The sequence below is a fragment of the Bombyx mori genome, chromosome 19 (genome assembly GCF_030269925.1).
Source record: "Bombyx mori chromosome 19, ASM3026992v2".
NCBI classification, from domain to species: Eukaryota; Metazoa; Arthropoda; class Insecta; order Lepidoptera; family Bombycidae; genus Bombyx; species Bombyx mori.
Genome location: NC_085125.1, coordinates 9,532,698 through 9,551,576, shown reverse-complemented (window position 1 = coordinate 9,551,576; position 18,879 = coordinate 9,532,698). Strand labels below are relative to the sequence as shown.

Sequence of the window (18,879 nt, the reverse complement as noted above, 5' to 3'; positions counted from 1 at the left end):
TGCGTCAGCCCGCTGAGTTTCTCGTCGGATCTTCTCAGCGGGTCGCGATTTCGATCCGGTAGTAGATTCATTCGCGAAGCAGTTGCATTCGGGCAGCTGTTCCAGATCCCACCCCTCCTGGCTGAGCCTTTGCTCACCCACCTGTCCTGGTGAAACTGGAAAGACCTCTGGGCCGCTAGTAATGCTTCAATCATAAAAAAAATCTCCTAATATTTTGTTGTGTCATCAATTATGAAATCGTAATTAAAATTCTTAAAAAATGGTAAAAGAAATTGGGATTCAAAAATTTCTTAATTCATTTATTTAAAAAAAAAAACATATAGCATCTAAATAAATTATTAAACTAATTACACACTAAAAATATAAACTAGTACAATCTAATTGTCTATGTAAGCACTAAACAGGTTCGTCGAGTCGCCGCCACTCAAGTAATCTATATTTAAATTTGTTTTTCGACTATCCTCATTTTCTTTTGACATTTCTGTGATAGTAGATAAATCGGGAATGGCACAAGCTATAGGAAATATTTGTTTAAGATTTGATCCAGAACCGCCAGTATTTGACCTACATTGGTCTAAGTTCACATTAGAAGTATCATCTTCACTGAATAAAAACCACTTTGAAAATTGACATTCTGGTTGCGACGGAGTATGGGTTTCATCAGATAAATCTTCCGTCATAAGACTAGTATTCATGATTTCAATGTTCTTATTTTCGGAATGACCTAAATTCTCCATTAGATTATAATCATCCGTTTTTCTCGAGTCTATGCCTAAAATGGAAATATTTATTTTTATAAAACTTTGTATATAATTTCATTATAAATTTAGAAAACGGTGTAATAGAACAACATTCAATATCGTTAGGCATTATAATCACTAAGCAGTTTTATTTATTAGATAGTATTTTTCGACGCAAATTTCTATTGCAACATTTGGCGTAGTATTTACATAGTCGTGGGACATCAGGTATTTTTTATTGTAACAAAATTTTTGCGGCAAATTTTATTAATTACAAATAAAACTATTTTGAGTTTTTCAAGTATTTTCTTAATATTTATACTAATTACGAAAAGGTTACGAGGGGAACCGCGGGCACACTTATAATATAAAAATTACCTTGTTCGTTGTCTTTTGCATTAACGCCCATTTCTATTTCTTGTACTTCAGTCTCTAAATTAGGAAAACTACTTTGGGCATTTTTAAATCCCATTTCCTGGATCCAATCCCGTGATCGACTAGAATCGCTGTTCAAGGAAATAATTGTATTTGAGATATCAACAAATTCGACGCTGTCCGCTACACATTCATTTGTGTGTAGACAAGTTTCCGAATGATTATGTATAAGGTCCACGCTGTCATCGAGAGGAAACAAGCCTTCCGTTTCCGTGGCATTAATCCCGCTGTCAGTACAGATTGACATTTCGCTAATTTCATTTACCGATATGACGTATTTTTCTTTTGATCTGCTTTTTTTTCTGGGCCGTAGTATCTTCACTTTTATTATGTCTTTCTTTTTTCGAACTTTGTCGATTTTGGTAACGTAATTATTTTCGTCGCAATCCATAGCGTTTTCATCAATGACATTTATCGAAGGAGGGCAGGATCTCGCCCCTGCTCGAGAATATTCCATGTGTTCATCAATGGCTTCGATATTGACAGTTTTCGTTTTTTTTTCTTCTTTCTTTTTACGCGGCGTCGAGCATCGCTTCTTGCCTTTTGATTTCTTTGCCAGTACCGATATGTTTTCGTCGACTTCCATATCATTAACATTTGCAGGTTGGGATATCTTCTTCGCACTTTCTAACAGCAATTCGCTCAGTCTTTTATCTAAAGCGTCGGTCACGGATACGCTATCTCTCAAGCCAACATTGCCTATCTGATTCACGAGAGATTCCGAAATAGGCACATCCGTCGATTTATTCAGCCCATTCCCGCCGCTTACTTTCACTTCGCTCAGTTGCTCCATTAGAGGTATGGTGACATCCACTTCAGAAATCAGGTATGTACTGTGGTGGGAAATGGCCGCTGTATTTCTTTCTTGTTTTTCGTTTAGATTGCCAATGTGTTCAGTACTACTGATCATGTCTTTGCAGACAGAGATATTTTCGACCAGCGACAGTTCGGGAGATTGCGGCAGAGAAACATTACTAGAGCTACCGATGTCTGTATTTTGCGGCGAACGAAGATAATGTGTTTTGAGCGTTTCAATTCGATTTTCGGAAGACGCATTGAAACCATCATTAGCCATGGGAATCGTCTCCTCGATCTTATCCAGTCTCTTAAGGGGGCGTTTACTATTTGCGAAAAGATATAAATACGAATCGGTTTTGTAAATTTCACTGGAACTCCTAAGCGTCCGATTCTTTACGGGGATACCGCATAATGAATTATTAGAGTCCGTTGAATAATCTTGAGTTACTACAAGCAACTTTCTACCTACGTTACGTCTCTGTTTATTTTTATTTTTATTCGCCACAGCTGTCGGCAAATTTGATCTTCTTCTCCTTATAATTTTCGTGGGACTCAGATCGGAATCTTGATAGCCTTGTGTGCTCTCTGACGCGCGGGAGTTGTCGGGAGATGAGTATACGGATGGTATTGCAAAGCTGTTGAAATTAAAAAAAAAACAAAAGTTGCGTAAAGCTGTGACATGCAAAGCACAAGAATAAGCGTTTAGCGTTAAATAGATGGAAGCAGGTTTGCAAAGCTTTTAAATGAAACTCACCTAAATTAATACTACAATAACTTTTTTGTTGTTTGGCAATTCGAAAAGAGGCAGCATGTTTTTGCAAAATAAAATAAAATTCATGTGTGTTTTTTATCACGAGACTTTATTGATATCAAACATGCTCCCATTGAGTACATTAGATATTTTTTTGTCATTCAGAAAGAATTATTTACATTGTTAACCCTAAATTATCAATGCTAATTTCGCAATTGTACGAAAAATACCTAATTACTCTCCACAGTTAATTATTAATTAGTTGCATTATTGCCAGTAATAGTAAAAAGTAAATGCTCTGATTGCAGTGAATAACAAAATAACTGTTTTTCAATTTATAGGCAAAACCAAGAAATTGTCATAAAAATTATTAATCAAACTTTATAATTTAAATTTTAAAAAAAATCAATATCGTAAACATGATACAACTCAATAAATACATTTTCATTTGGCACATAAAAATATATAATCGCCTTTTTTGGAATAAAAAAATATCGTCAATTTTGCATAATGAATGAGATCTATAAAAAATTAAATGCATTTCGTTTTAAAACATTTCACACTCATGATTCGATTGTTAGAAGTTCTTTTAAATTTTTAGCATAACATTATCAACTATTTGATTTTAAATCCGAATCATCGGTCAATCTTACATATTAAATTCTTATTTTGTAAAACACATTAATTTGAAAATATATTTGAAATCTAACATTATTACACAATACGTCACGAGATTAACTCCATATTTTTGTTAAAACACTACACGCTACCAACTATAAAACTAGTTTTCATTTTAACCGTCAGATTTATGCCAAAAAAAAACATGTCCCCTCGAAACTTTACTTATAATTAATGACTACCTTCTATTCGATTTCCGAGTTGTTTTGTTGGTATTACTTGCGGTAATTCTTTTTGTGGCTTTCTTTGTTGGGAGCATGTACCGAATGTTGCTTTCGTCGATCTTGCTGGTGTTGCCAGATCGCCGCAATTTTCCAATAGAACTCCTTGTCGTCCTAACGCCTACTGCCTCTTCATCATTTGATGATTCTAAAAAATATCATTGTTTTACTCCCCAAGTGTTAAGGTTGACCAGCATTTGAGTAGTGATAGCTTGCATGTAATAGTTTATGTAATATGTAATATTTTCAAGATGACTTTAAATGTATTTCTTATTATATATAAATTGCGTGTCACGTTATTTGTCCGCGATGGACACCTAAACTACTGAACCGATTTTAACTTTTTTCTTATATGTGTTTTATTACAACTTAGGCCATAGGGTGGTTTTTTATTTCGATTAATGGTCGCAATATTTATTAATTAACAATAAAATGATTTGTTATGCTGATTATTGTTATTAATTGTAAGTTTCATAAGTCTAAAACAGATGGCGCCTTAAATAAGTTTTTACAGACAATTGTAATACTGTCTGACATTAATATCTCATAGATGGCGCTGTGTTAAAAATACCAACGTTTCACATAAGCTACAATTTAATGGCATCAACACCACGTGTTGCTGAGGCTAAAGTATAAGTGAAGTTTATTTCGTAGTGAACGCAATACAGTGAAATCCAATTGATCTTACTTTGTTAATTTTTTGTATTATCATAGCCGGCCACGTGTTATTTAGAAACAAAGCCTTAGCCACAGCAACGTGTGGCCGAGTCTGCTAGTAATAATATATATGTATAAATTCCGAACAACAGCATTCGGACCAATTTCATCAGCTCGGTAGAAAATCTTTCCTTTATCGTAAGCCCTCCAAAAATATAATAGTTAGAACAGAGTATAGGACGAGAATGTTTTATAAAATTTTAATTTTTATACAATTAGATTACATACCATTATTCGATTTCTTTGGCGATTTATTCTTTCGTGGTGAAACGGCCGGTTCTTTCAAGCTCTTTCTTTCATTGTCCGTTATCGATTTCTTACTGTCAGATTCATTTTTTTTTGTGGGTGTTCTTTCCTCTGAGGTAATCGATGTTCTAGATTTCTTTGGGACGCTGTGTGTTGAAATCGACGATGACTTCCGGGGTCGTCCTCGACCTCTGCAACATTAATTCAATTTTTAATACATTTGTATTATGCACTAGCTGATCCGGCAGACTTCGCAGTGCCTCAATCGATAAATAAAATACCTAAACTTTTGTATAAAATAAAATTAAAACAAACAAAAGGAATCCGTCCGACGGGGGACACATCAAAGGAAAAACAAAATTGTTATTTTTATTAAATTCCGAGCATTTTTCATATGTATCTACATTTTAAACCTTCTCTGGACTTCCACAAATAATTTAAGACCAAAATTAGCCAAATCGGTCCAGCCGTTCTCGAGTTTTAGCGAGACTAACAAACAGGAATTCGTTTTTATATATATATAGATAATCTCAGAACGTAATACCGGATGCTTTAGCTATTATAGAACAGAACAAAAGCCTGTATTGCCTGCATTTTCGAGATAAGCTACCATAGATATTAGATATGAGTCGTCTATTATCAAAGGTGGCAATCTGTGCATTTGGACAAAAAAATGTTATTGATATGTCAATACAGATTGATTTGAATATAATCGTCTCCTTCAAAGAATACGATTCAAAACCTGCATTAAATAAAGGTTAATAGTTAACCTGTTATTTATCTAAGATGTCGTTCCGAAGAGTTTTGTGACTGCCAATGGAATACAAAGTCAATAATTCGTTTTTCTGATTACCTATAATTGTCCAAAAGTCAGATTGCCGGCTTTGATAATAGTCGACTCATATACAGGTTCCAACAACATTCGGACCGTCACTACGTGGAAGATCTTGCCATTCATTTATGTTGTGATGTCTATGAGCCTTGATGACCACTTCACGCAGTGAAGTTGTTCATCCATCTTTCCAATAAAATACATTTATATGGTAAAAGTAAACAATTTTTATTTGTATCATTTACAGTTGTATACATAACATACACAAAACTGTTCAATAGTTATATACGTTTGTAAAAACAAATTGATCAATGTTAAGTCAAATGTGTTACAATAAGACTTATTTACTAACCGTTTAGTTACATTATCCTCTGAAGTTTTTGACGCTACAGTTTCTTTGGGATGTTCTTCTTTGTCGCGCTCTTCGATTTCTTTGAAAATTTCGCTTTCGATTTTATCGACTTTCTCGTGTGTAACTGCGAAATATTAGTCGTTTTCGAACAAGGTATTCAAAAATTCGATATTAATTTCTACTCTGTACGTTGTGGGTCACGTGAACGATTCGGATGATGATATCAGATCCGAAATCGGTCGAGAATATCATGCGGAATAATTAAAGTTCCCTCTGAAGGTTTAATATGCTTATGTTAACTCTTATACTATGTAATTAATATATTTATATGCTGTCCCACCCTTTGAATCAGAGCGCATGACCGCATAGCGTAGGAAATAGGCAGCATGGTGGTACCTATTCGTGCGGGCTTACAATACGCCCAAACATGAATTACGCCAATTTATAAATTTTGTTTTTGAAGTAAACTTCTTAAGACGCGTTGAGAGAAAAATTTAACTTACGACAGATTCGTTACGGCTTGAGAGAAAAGATACCATTTAGGAAGAGCGAAGGAGAGAAGGAGTTAGGTCGTTTCTCTTATACACATTCTGTTTATAGGCGTCGGCCACTAAATGGCTTGTTACTAGTTTCTCATTGCTCTTGTAGATGCCAGTAACATTTAACTATATTGTATTTTATTTAAAAACGATGAATTAAAAAAAAAAAATTTTTCTATATATGATTTTAAATATATAGAAGTGGCGAAGATATCGTTTCTTTTATACACATCATTCCTTATTACAAGAAAAAATTGTTTTAAGGATGAAAACCACAATACTATGTACCGCAAAAGAAGTTTCACTTCTTTCACGTGCACCAAGTTACACGCTCACCATTTTTTTTTATTACACGATACTTCTTCATAGTGGAAGTCGTATGTGAATTGCGTTGCTTGATACCTACAAGTACACGGGGTGTCTTATACTTTAGGTCACGACAGCACCCAATAATAAAATTTAGAAAAAATTAAATGCCATATCACTTCATAGTATAAAACAAAGACGCTTTCTCTTCCCTATATCCCTAAGTATGCTTAAATCTTTAAAACTACGCAACGGATTTTGATGCAGTTTTTTTTAATAGATAGAGTGATTGAAGAGGAAGGTTTATATGTATAATAACATCCATTAAATAGTGGAGAAATCAATAATAAATTACAGTTTCCGAAGCGAAGCGAGGGCGGGTCGCTAGTTTGTAATAATAAAAGATTTAAAAAACATGTTTAATAATAAAACCTGGGTCAAAAGCGACCGGCGTTGATTCACCGCTGGTTATAACCGTCGATTGTTCGGGAACTTTCAAAATATTATTCTCCGCGTTGTCCTGGTGCGTTTTTGTATCAATTATACTGACGACTTGTTTCAATACTGTCTGGATCTGAGGCCATCTGCCTTCCAAGTACACCTCCTGGGAAATGAAACACAATTTTTTTTTTTTTTTTTTATTGCTTAGATTGGTGGACTAGCTCACAGCCCACCTGGTGTTAAGTGGTTACTGGAGCCCATAGACATCTACAAAGTGAATGCGCCACTCACCTTGAGATATAAGTTCTAAGGTCTCAAGTATAGCTACAACGGCTGCCCCACTCTTCAAACCGAAACGCATTGCTGCTGCACGGCAGAAATAGGCGGGGCGGTGGTACCCGTGCGGAGGTCCTACCACCAGTAATTACGCAAATAACAATTTTGTGGGTTTGATTTTTACATGATGTTTTATTCCTTCACAGTGGAAGTCAATCGTGAACATTTTTTGAGTATTTGCCCTAATCAAAGTTATACCCATACTTATTTCATCAACATGTTAATTCTCTTTTCTAGATACGTTCCAAATATTACTGTGCGTTTGCTATTTATACAAACGCTGATAAATAATTAAATCAATTACCTCGTTATTTCTGGTCAGTTTAATTTTCATTGTTTTATTTTCATCTTGTTCTTCGTGAGCAGATTCTTTTACTTGCACTTCTTTGTGGCCTATGATATTAGAAATAAAATTGAAATTCATCAAATTGATATATAAAAGGCTAGTTGTAAAACAGAATAAAACTTAATAATTTTTTTTTTTTTTTTAAAGGAAAAAAATAAAACGCTTTTTTAATGCATTAAGTTCTGACGCTTTTGTATCAATGTAAATATCACTGTAGTTTTAATGGTCCCACTAGAAGTCTATGGGTGATTACATTAGAATAGAAATTTCGAATTAATCAGCATGGACAGCATTAATGTTATGATGTCTATGGACTCCAGTAACCCCGGCACCGGATGTGACGTCAGCTCGGTGTCCATATGCGCTTATGAAATATTATTGTACAGAAGGTCTTTAACAAAGACATTGGAAAAATCCGATATATTGTAATTTTTTATTTGCACGAAAACTATTTCAGTGAAAAATATAACCATAATAATAAATAGTACGTTTATTGTAATTCATCAGTAAAATGATTTAGTAAACACAATGCCTATGTCCAGCAGTGGGCAGATAAAGGCTGATGATGATGATGATGATGATGATGAATGCTCAATCAGTGATTTTCTAGAAATTGGTTAACGTTTGGAAACTTACTAGTGCTTCCAATGTTAGAGGGTCTGATGGTGTTTCTGAAAATAAAAATATATTTTGTTTACGAAATCATATTCTAGTGTTTTATTTTTTAAATTTCAATCGGAACACCGCTGATAAAACATGAATGAGGTTTAAACATTTTTGCAAGTTAGAGCATACATTCCGATTGACTGTTATTACTCTGTAGCAAATTGAATTTCTTAAGATTGCAAGAAACTATGGAAGAACTAGAGCAATTTTTTTAAGATTTCGGCTAATCCAGATCAAATTATTTAAAGAGGGGTGTTGTTCCGAAATTTAATAGACGCCTACGATACACTAGAATGGATAGCAGCTTGAATCTATAGCTTGGATGTCAAAACTTAATTTTATAATTTTAATGATCATAATTTTATTATTTTGAACGAAATTTAAAATATAATAAATAAATACATATTTGCATACAAACCTCGGTGCAGGTAGTATAGGAGAAAGAATAGGATCGGATTCGCCTTTTTTTGATTCCTCCAGTAATCTGTAACGACATTAAATGACTGATTTTAGGTCGTGTTTTTAGTTCGTGTTCTATGCGGAAGCAAGTCGTTATCACGATTAAAATAAGTTACATGACATTTATTCATTATTCAACAAACTAAATTTGAGATTTGGAGGTGTTTATATTACAATCATTATAATGTTTTTTTAATTATTATGTTCCACTGATATAATTCGTTCTGAGGACCCATATATAACAATCAATCAATATCAAATCGAACAAAACATAGACCTAATATTTAAGACAGTAACCGTTTTATCCAAAGTTCACTCGTTATTATGGTTACTATGATACTGAACATTACTAAGGATGGGGTGTACATAAATACATTCGAAATTCAACTTTGTGAGATGGCCTTTTTGTATCAAAATCGCCTTGGGAATCTCTTCTACGCATGCAGAAAATACTTTATAAGAACCAGTCACATCTTTGGTCAAATCCTTGCCTATACCCGCAATAGCAGGAAGACTAAATATGGACAAATTATTTGACTAGTCTCTCGGTATATTAAATATTTGCTTAAACATTCTTATTTAACTCAAAATTGTTAAACTTAGTGAAGTGAAGTAAGAAAGTGAAGTATTTACTTTTTCAACTCTTCAGTTTTCTTCTTTTCCTCGGCATATTTCTGTTTCCAATATTTCTCATCTTCAAATTCCGACTCGCCTGTAAATTTTACAATATCGATAAAGCAAACCATAGCAAGTTAGATAACAAAGAACATTTTCAAATAGTTCGTTCAATGATTCAATTCTCTGGTTTTATTATTTAAGTATTGTAAGTATTTAACGGTATAGTAATTTATGATGTGACAAAAATATTCTATTAAGCTTTATTTACTCACTATTAGGTTTGTAAGTGAGATAATTTTTAACCATTTTTCCGTCTTTGACAAGGGGATAAATTTTCTTGCCGTACATCACGAAGAGACCTCCTTCCTCTTCCAAAGACAGTATTCGTGCAGATTTCGGTTTTCTGCAAAAAAAATTGATCTTGTAATATTATTTATTATTTGAAGTCGTCGTGGCCTAAAGGATAAGACGTCCGTTAATGTCGAGCGATACAACGGTATTCGAATCTCGCAGGCGGGTACCAATTTTTGTAATGAAATACGTACTTGACAAACGTTCGCGATTGTCTTCCACGGTGACCGAATAACATCATGTAATAAAAATCAAACCCGCAAAATTATAATTTGCGTAATATATTTGCGTATTTACTGTACTTTTACTGTACAAGTGGCTAGCGTAACGTAAAGTTAGACGGCCGTACGACCCACCCGGTCAGCAATGCCAGGGGCATATCCAAACCTTGATTGATCCAAGATTTGTTTCTAACACACTAAGAAATGTCGCTTTTTCGTTTCGTGGAGTTTAAATCATAACAGTGCTAATAAAGTATTCACTTAAAAAATATATTCAAAGGTCTTTACATTAAACTAGCCGAGTCCTGCGATGTTACCCGCGGTTATTGTCGTACCGCGAAAAAGGCCGCGGGGCGTAGCTTGTCAAAAAAGTAGCCTAAGTTACTCCTTATATCATCAGCTACCTATCAGCTAAAGTCCCGTCAAAATCGGTCCAGTCGTTCCAGAGATTAGCCGGAACAATCAGACAGACAGACAAAAAATGTTATTTTAGTGTATGTACCGTATATAGTAGTAAAAAGCGGTTATTTCAATATTACAAACAGACACTCTAATTTATTTATATGTTCCTACTGGTGGTAGGACCTCTTGTGAGTCCGCGCGGGTAGGTACCACCGCCCTGCCTATTTCTGCCGTGAAGCAGTAATGCGTTTCGGTTTGAAGGGTGGGGCAGCCGTTATAACTATACTGAGATCTTAGAACTTATATCTCAAGATGGGTGGCGCATTTACGTTGTAGATGTCTATGGGCTCCAGTAACCACTTAACAAACAGCTGTGATCTCGTCCACCCATCTAAGCAATAAAAAATAAAAATAAATAAAATTTTAGTACCTAACATTCATATTAATTATTTTATTGAATTCCAATTCCTAGAACCATCGGCGCGCAAACAAAAGACACTTACAAATACTTCTTAGTTTGTCTGTTCCGTCGAGCCCGGGGCGGCGACACAAACACTTCGGTTTCGCTTTCCGATGTCCAATCGCTTGTACGAGAGCCCGTTTCGTTACTGTAAATTATCTATATATTAATACGTAAAACAAGAAAACCTTTTTACGAAAATTGCGCAGAGGGAGAAGTATGAAACTTTCCACACTTATAGAGAATATAGAAAAGGAGTGCAGAATGTTGATATCGAAATCTATGCTGTGTGCACTTTTTGAGATTTTTACTTTTTTATCTTTTCGTATAGTTCACAGCCCTATCTACTGTATAAAAAAAACTTTTATGTGTCTATAGCTTTTACTTGATATAGTTCTTAAAAATTCACCTTCATAGAAAATTTTATACGAAAATGTTTTTACTCATTAATTCAAAATACTTTTTGCAAAATAGAGATTTTGGTTAGACAGCGACAATATACTTTTTTAATTATGCATTAAAAATATATTAAATCAATAAAAAACATTACACACCCTATCATGTATTTGACACACACACACATACACACACACATATACTCTTTGTTTGTCAAATTTTTGTTAAAGTCTGTGATGAAATTGAGAATAGGTTAATAATGTTTGTCTTTAATATTATTTTGTCTATAGTGTAGTCTTGGGGAAATCTGCTATTATAGAAGTACAATAGTCTTGGTCAATAGAACCTTTTTTTTTATGATTGAAGGATTACTAGTGGCCCTGAGGACTTTCCAGTTTCACCAGGACAGGTGGGCGAGCAAAGGCTCAGTCAGGAGGGGTGGGATTTGCTAAGAGCTGCCCGAGCGCCTCCGAAGGAGACCTAACAACTTAAGAGCAGAACTCAAGAGAGACGCTTCGAATACTTTGCAACTTTTACAGTCGTCCGTGAACCATGCGATTATTTACTAGTTTTAAAAATGTATCATTGAAGCTTAGAGGATCTGGTCTATAAAAAACTAAAATATGCGTCAGTCTGTTCATCAAGAGATTCTCAGAGATCACTAGCTACTACTCCTTTCTTTTATACTATATGTTCATTTCAATTACTTTAAACCCCTACTCAAAGTTTCTGCCACTGTGTTGAATCTTCTTTATTTTTACGGGTTGTATTTTAAGTCCACACGGGTGATTATCACAATGAAATTTCTTCTATTTACTTCTGATCGAAAAGGGTGGGATTGTAAGTATTGCAATTCTGTTGGCTTGCACCTTGTGCTTTAGAGTGAGTGACGCTCCCCGAATCCTGATCACGCAGGAGCAAGTCACCGTTGTCGCCCTAGATACGTCCTTACGGATCTATCAGATCCAATAACTCTTGCATTAGATACCTTCAGCTCTAACACAAGGAGCAGGCTTAGGGATCCCGGTAACCGTACTCGTCGAACTCGGCAAAGAGTTCGACGTGCAACCTAACCCATGCTTCAACCCGCTGAGTTTCTCGCCGGATTTTCTCAGCGGGTCGCGATTCCGATTCGGTAGTAGATTCATTCGCGAAGCAGCTACTCTTGAGTTGTTAGGTGAAATTGGAAAGGCCTCCGGGCCACCAGTAATACTTCAATCATAAAAAAAAAGAAAAAAAGTGAGTGACGTTTATCAGCTTCGTTAACCACTTAACACCAAATAGGCTGCTCGCTGTGCTGTCAGCATAAATAAACAAGAAAAAAAAAAAAAAACTTTAATGTAGCTGTAAAAATTAACATATACATACTATTTTTGGTGTGGACTCGACTTTTTTAAACTTAATTTTGTCTTTCTGCTTGATGTTACTGTTCCTGTAAAGAAATAAAGAGATAATCAGATAATGAAATATGTATCTTAAATCTTTTATACCATATTAATTGTATTCAATCTAAAACAATATTTAAAATTTTCAGTTTCATTAATGAAGATTCTAACATTCATAAATATTTAAATAATATCATAGTTAGTAATAATACATAAACAAATTTTTCCATAGAAACCAAACTGAATTCAATCAATTTTTCTAAAGCAAAAGTTAAATTTTCAACATAAAACTCACCACTGGAAAATCCAAAAACATTAGCCAAGGCCTTTTTCCTTTGCAATCTGCCGATTTTTCTGTCCTTTTTCGGAGTTTTTTCGGTGTGACTCTCAGTTTCTGAATGAGATTGTAAAACAATTACGTCTTTTTTTAAAATGGCTGTCTGTATGTTTTCGAATTCATCATTAGATCCAACTTTGTTTATTGTATTGTTAATAGCTCCGCTTGTTTCTGAATCATCTGATTCTAAATTATTGAATTGATCAGCAAATAAGTTAACACTCTTTAAACATGGGTTTTCATATGCAGGTTTTGCTTTGTTATTACTTGGTTTTGATTTATTTGCAATAACATTTTCTTTCTTTTTGATTTCATTGATTTTTGCTCTATCTTTATCTAAGCCATTTTGTTCATTTTTGTTGTGTGTTGCTACATCCTGAAGTATTTCATCAAACTTTGTTGAATTCTCATTCTTTCTCTTCTTCTGTTCTAAAACTAAAGTTTCTTCTGAACTAGTTCTTTTTCTTGAAACATTTAATATATGTTCTTCTTCTTCTCTGTGTTCAGGAGATTTTTCATTTTGATTACTCAAACTATTCTTGCTCAAACACTCTTGATTATTGGGAATCAAAGTGTCCCCAGAACTATTTTGCGACTGTTTATTGTGATGCTGATCCAAAACCTTTTCCTTTTCAGGTGCTTTGATATTATTTGTTTTATCTTTATTAGAGTTAATATCTTGATGTTCTTCTACTTCTATTGTATCGTTTTTACTTTCAGCATTAATAGTCTCTTTTTCTTTTTCAGAATCAATCACAATTGTGTCCTGTGTTTTTGTGTTACTTTTATTTTCAATGTTAGCTTTCTGTGTTTTCTTTAAATTAATTGATTTCGATTTTAATGCTTGTATCCCAGAGTCTTGAATCTCACTCAACAATACTTCTTCAACAAATTCAGCAGACAGCCCCTTAGCATTCTTCGCAATATCGGTGATAGCCATATTAGAGCTATCGTCATCTTGCGGAAATTTTGATTCATTTCCATCATCAATACTTTTATTTGAATCTTCAACTATTTCCATTTTCGGTTCCTTATCGGAGTCATCAGATTCTGTTACAAAATCATTTAACACATCTTGTAAGGTTGGTGCAAGAGTTTGTGTGTAAGTTTTGTCTCTGAGAGTATCATCTGGTAACATGGTTGCATTTTCTTGATCATCAGGCTTTGGAGATTCTAATATTTTTTGTATATCTTCAGCTGTTTCATAGTAGTTACTTGTTACATTATTTTCATTTGAAGCTATGTTTGACTTTTTAAGAGTAGAATCTTTGCCATCAACTGAACTATTCAGTATCTCCTCTTCATCATTTCGACTTGTCTTTGATTCTTTGATTGTCTCATTATTAGTTGTCTTTTCTTTGTTGCATGTTTCAGCTAAAATGTATGGAAGTTATAAAAAATTTGGATCTTGTGTAATTAAAAAAAAAAAAAAATATTCACCATTACTGCCAGAACCATCACTATTTGTTTTAATTTCCAGTTTATTCATTTTATCTTTTGCCACAATATCACACCTGAAATGAATTTTATAATTTTGTCGTAACTTATGTTCACTTCATTTTAGCATGATGTGTAATATATTTTTATATGTTTTTTCTTACCCTTGTCTGAAACTGATTACTTCTTCCCTTGTCAGCTTATAATAAGGGTTGTGTATATCTGGTAGTATGCGTTTCAAAAATGTTTCTTTCAAACTCTGCCAGGTCCTGGTTGTTATCTAAAAGGTTTTTTTGTAGACCATTATTTAATACCAAATAGGCATACAGTTGGTGTTTAAGTGTTACCAGACTTCATACACACATACACCATTTAAATATCATTATTAATTTTAAATAAGACAAATTAGATTGGGGAAACAAAATAATAATACCAGAAAGTATATGGCCACATGCTGTGCTACATCTTCTTAAGAGGAATTAAAAGGTGAACGAGAATGAGTTATGATTTTTTATCTTCATAATGAATGAGTTATGATTTTTTATCTTCATAATGAATGACTCATGCTACATTATGTGAATGCCACCACTGAACATGAAACATGAGGTCTGTTTTAATTGTAGAGTATAACAGCTATTCTATACTTCAAATCAGAATATATTACTGTCTTATGACATAAATAACAAATATTTCACAGCAATATGGTAGAAAATAGTTAGGAAAATACTATTTATAAAGAAATTATAACAGCTGTAGAGACAAAAAATATTATTATAGATCCTCAGAATGTTGCCATCAAATATAATTTCTTTGTAATAATATGAAAGTAAAGTACAGGATGAGCAAAAGTGAGTGTATAGTCTAAGGAATACTTTAAAAAAAACAGCACAAGAAAAAAAAATTTTTTCAATAACCTTATGATTGTTTTGATAAAATATTACAAAATGTCTATATTTTAATAATAGGAATGATAGAATGTACATTTCTATATTGATGTATGCAAGAATTTCACATAAGAGAAGCATAATTTATTGAAATAGTTTAAATAACTACTCTAAAAAATCAGAACAGTCAGTAAAAAGTCAGTATCTGGTCACATGAAAATAGGGTGTGGATTCGAACTTTTCCCTAAAAAATGACATTACCTGATACAGTGAAGCGAAAAGACAAAGCATCATTTTTGAAAAATGTTGCTATTGTTGTCCAAGTGCTACCAGAAAATTATAATGGGTATTTGTAAGAGTTAGTTTTAAAAAAATATTTATTTTTTATAATAAATTATTTCTATTTATAAGAAAAGCCTTATAATAGTAATGCTTAAATGGCGACAAAAGTAACAGTAATATATTATTCGCTTCATTCATTTATCAAGTATCCCTAGGCTCTCCTAGTTGTCATTAAAGATTCCTTTATTGTTTTAGTAGCTAATAAAAAAATTATAGATTTTCTATTACCTTTACAAGAAAAATTTCATAATAAAAAAGAGAAACTAAACCTAAAACTTGAAGTATCAGTAACTGTAGTAACATTTTTACCAGACAAAACACTAATTATTTCTTAAAGTGTGTACCTTAACGGCAGCCGTATCATATACTATATATATCATACAGAGGAGGGCCGTTCGGATTGTCGATAATCCCATTCTCACGGATCGTTTGGAGCCTCTGGGTCTGCGGAGGGACTTCGGTTCCCTCTGTATTTTGTACCGTATGTTCCATGGGGAGTGCTCTGAGGAGTTGTTCGAGATGATACCGGCATCTCGTTTTTACCATCGCACCGCCCGCCACCGGAGTAGAGTTCATCCATACTACCTGGAGCCACTGCGGTCATCCACAGTGCGTTTCCAGAGATCTTTTTTGCCACGTACCATCCGGCTATGGAATGAGCTCCCCTCCACGGTGTTTCCTGAGCGCTATGACATGTCCTTCTTCAAACGAGGCTTGTGGAGAGTATTAAGCGGTAGGCAGCGGCTTGGCTCTGCCCCTGGCATTGCTGAAGTCCATGGGCGACGGTAACCACTCACCATCAGGTGGGCCGTATGCTCGTCTGCCTACAAGGGCAATAAAAAAAAAAAAAAATATACTATCATTCAATTCTGTAGCTATTGATTTTTCAGTTTTGTGTATTTCAATTCAGTGGTTATGAAAAGCTTTTGCTGTGAAAAAGGCTGATAGTCATTTTCATAATTACTCAACAGGGTATTGAACCATTTTGAGTCATACAGGTCCTCTTGTATTGGATGCAGCAGACATTATATTGGGAATACATAACATGAATCTAAGTCCTGAGGTGTCACCAAATATGATCAAATATAGACTGGGCATACTATAGTAATATGTAAATACCTAAATGTATGTCTACAAAATTGATTTTTTCTGTTGTTACTTTATGGAATTGTATCAGGTGAAAAACTTTCAGCTTTTCAACTTTATGTTAAGAGTTTAGATCTTCAAGTTTGAATTTAATTTCAATTTGTTAGATCATCAGAGTGCTACTTGTTTTGTTATGAAGAGTAGGCTAATCTGTGTAGTTGTCATTTCACTGGATTCATCCCAATTTCATTTGGATGTGTTGTAAGGTTCAATTTCTTGAGTTTTCTTGAAAAAATTGTATTACCTTGTAATAAGAACAGTGTTGCTGTAATTGGTAAATTTAAACCAAATTTGATACCTATTGAACAATGCTCAATCTGTGTGACCACATTCTGTTCTACTATTCAGAAATAGCTTACATTAGAATTTGCAAAATCCATCCACATTTTTCTACCTCTGATTTCTGAGTAGACTTTATGTTCTGTCAAGTACTCGACAATTGTTTTCATCTCTCTCATAGAATATGGTTTTCTAAAAATGAAAACATTATTTTTGAGAGAATTTACTATCAGTTTTAATAACATTTATGTAACTCAATATTATTACTAGATTATTCTCTTAATGTAATGATTCTCGAAGATAAAACTATTCGTGAATCTTTGATTTCATATTGGAATTTTTTGTGTATTTAATATGCAAATAAGAGGTATTCGTTTAGAGCTATGTAGTGACTTTGGAACAACAATCATACCAAATACATTCAGTTGTAACACTTGAGTATTTTTATTTATATATATAGGTTTCGCTCATTTCACTGTATTGTAGTTGTGTTTATGTTAGGAAATAGTTACGAGTGACACTTTTTCAAAAAATTATAATATTTAACTGTAATCTTGTATTGAAAATATTGTAATTAAAGCAGTGAAACGAATTAAATGTATACAGTTTATTGAACATTTTAAATGGAATTCAAACTAAAACTTGTACCTTACCCCGACATTTTGGAGGGTGTTCTTACTTCTTATTGATGTAGTTATTCACTATAAGATGAGTAAGTATTAAACGATTGAGAAAAAATAACAAACATAACTTAGACAAATTTTCGTATTTTAATCACTTTTGACTTAATATTTCATTGTAAACTTTAAATTTCGGTAAATACAAGCTAACCTCTCAAAGCTCAAACATGACAATCTCCATAGAGTTTTCTGTTTTTAGTGTATTTATTATCTATGATAGAGCTTCACCAGCTTAAACCTTCTGTTCAGTCAGTTCAAACTTTATCAAATAGTTATATATTTCCCATATTATTATTATGACTTCATAACAACACTAAGAAAAACCGACTGTTTTTCATTTTTTGAAAAGTCTACCCATAACTGTATAGTACTTAGTGCAATAGTTGACATCTTATTAAAAAAAAGAACAATAATAATAAATTAATCTGTCCAACCCCACCCCTCCCTTTTTCTTATACATAGTAACACGATTAGAAAAAAAGATATATGTATTTCATAACTAACATTTAAAACAGTCGAACAGATTCGAGCGACGATTGATGGAGACCGCGCTGCTGTAGATATTAATATAGTTTCAAATGATTCTGTTTATGGGAAAATAAAGACTAAGATACCAGCGAGCGAGCTTTCTTATTTAACGGTTTATATTTCGCCGCTCTTGCCAAGTAGTTATCGATAGATATTTTTATCTGGGTTAGAATATTGGGCTGTCAGTTAGCCCATGGATAAATTTATAAAAAAATATACCACCCATTAATTTCCTTCGGTTAAGAGAATCTAGATTAAAGCGGCGAAGTCTATCTCCATAGCTCGTTAGCCATCTTCCCAGATTGTAGTTTTATGACAAGTTACAGAGAAAAGGCTTTTGGACAATTTACCATCGTTTTTTGTATAGTTCATACAACGCAGCAATATTCCAAGGTACTGCATATGAGAGCATTATAAATTGTGATCTTAGTGCTTGGTTTTTAAAACTGTCTGCAGTTGCGAAATATAAATCCCAATGGCATAGTCTTTTCTGTTATTATCTTGTGTGTACTGTATTGCAGCTTCCTATCAATGTTCACACCCGGAACCC

At 33.6% G+C, this 18,879-nt stretch overlaps 1 protein-coding gene across 3 annotated transcripts; it reads right to left on the bottom strand.

The window, feature by feature from the left end:
• Positions 1-278: 278 nt before the first annotated feature.
• Positions 279-17,999, bottom strand: LOC101736609 (eukaryotic translation initiation factor 5B). Of its 3 annotated transcripts, XM_038017661.2 has the most exons (18): positions 17,775-17,999; positions 17,202-17,313; positions 14,635-14,750; positions 14,474-14,547; positions 12,992-14,407; positions 12,680-12,743; positions 10,959-11,063; positions 9,754-9,884; positions 9,497-9,575; positions 8,823-8,888; positions 8,375-8,409; positions 7,697-7,785; positions 7,048-7,219; positions 5,771-5,894; positions 4,569-4,777; positions 3,585-3,771; positions 1,119-2,608; positions 279-772 (listed from the first exon to the last, which is right to left on the bottom strand). In XM_038017661.2, exons 1-18 carry the CDS (start codon positions 17,780-17,782, stop codon positions 378-380), a joined length of 4,872 nt encoding a protein of 1,623 aa, XP_037873589.1. In that variant the 5' UTR covers positions 17,783-17,999; the 3' UTR covers positions 279-377. The 3 variants fall into 3 exon arrangements, with proteins under 3 accessions (XP_037873589.1, XP_037873590.1, XP_021206370.2); XM_038017662.2 differs by lacking the exon at positions 1,119-2,608; XM_021350695.3 differs by lacking the exon at positions 17,202-17,313.
• Positions 18,000-18,879: the final 880 nt, after the last annotated feature.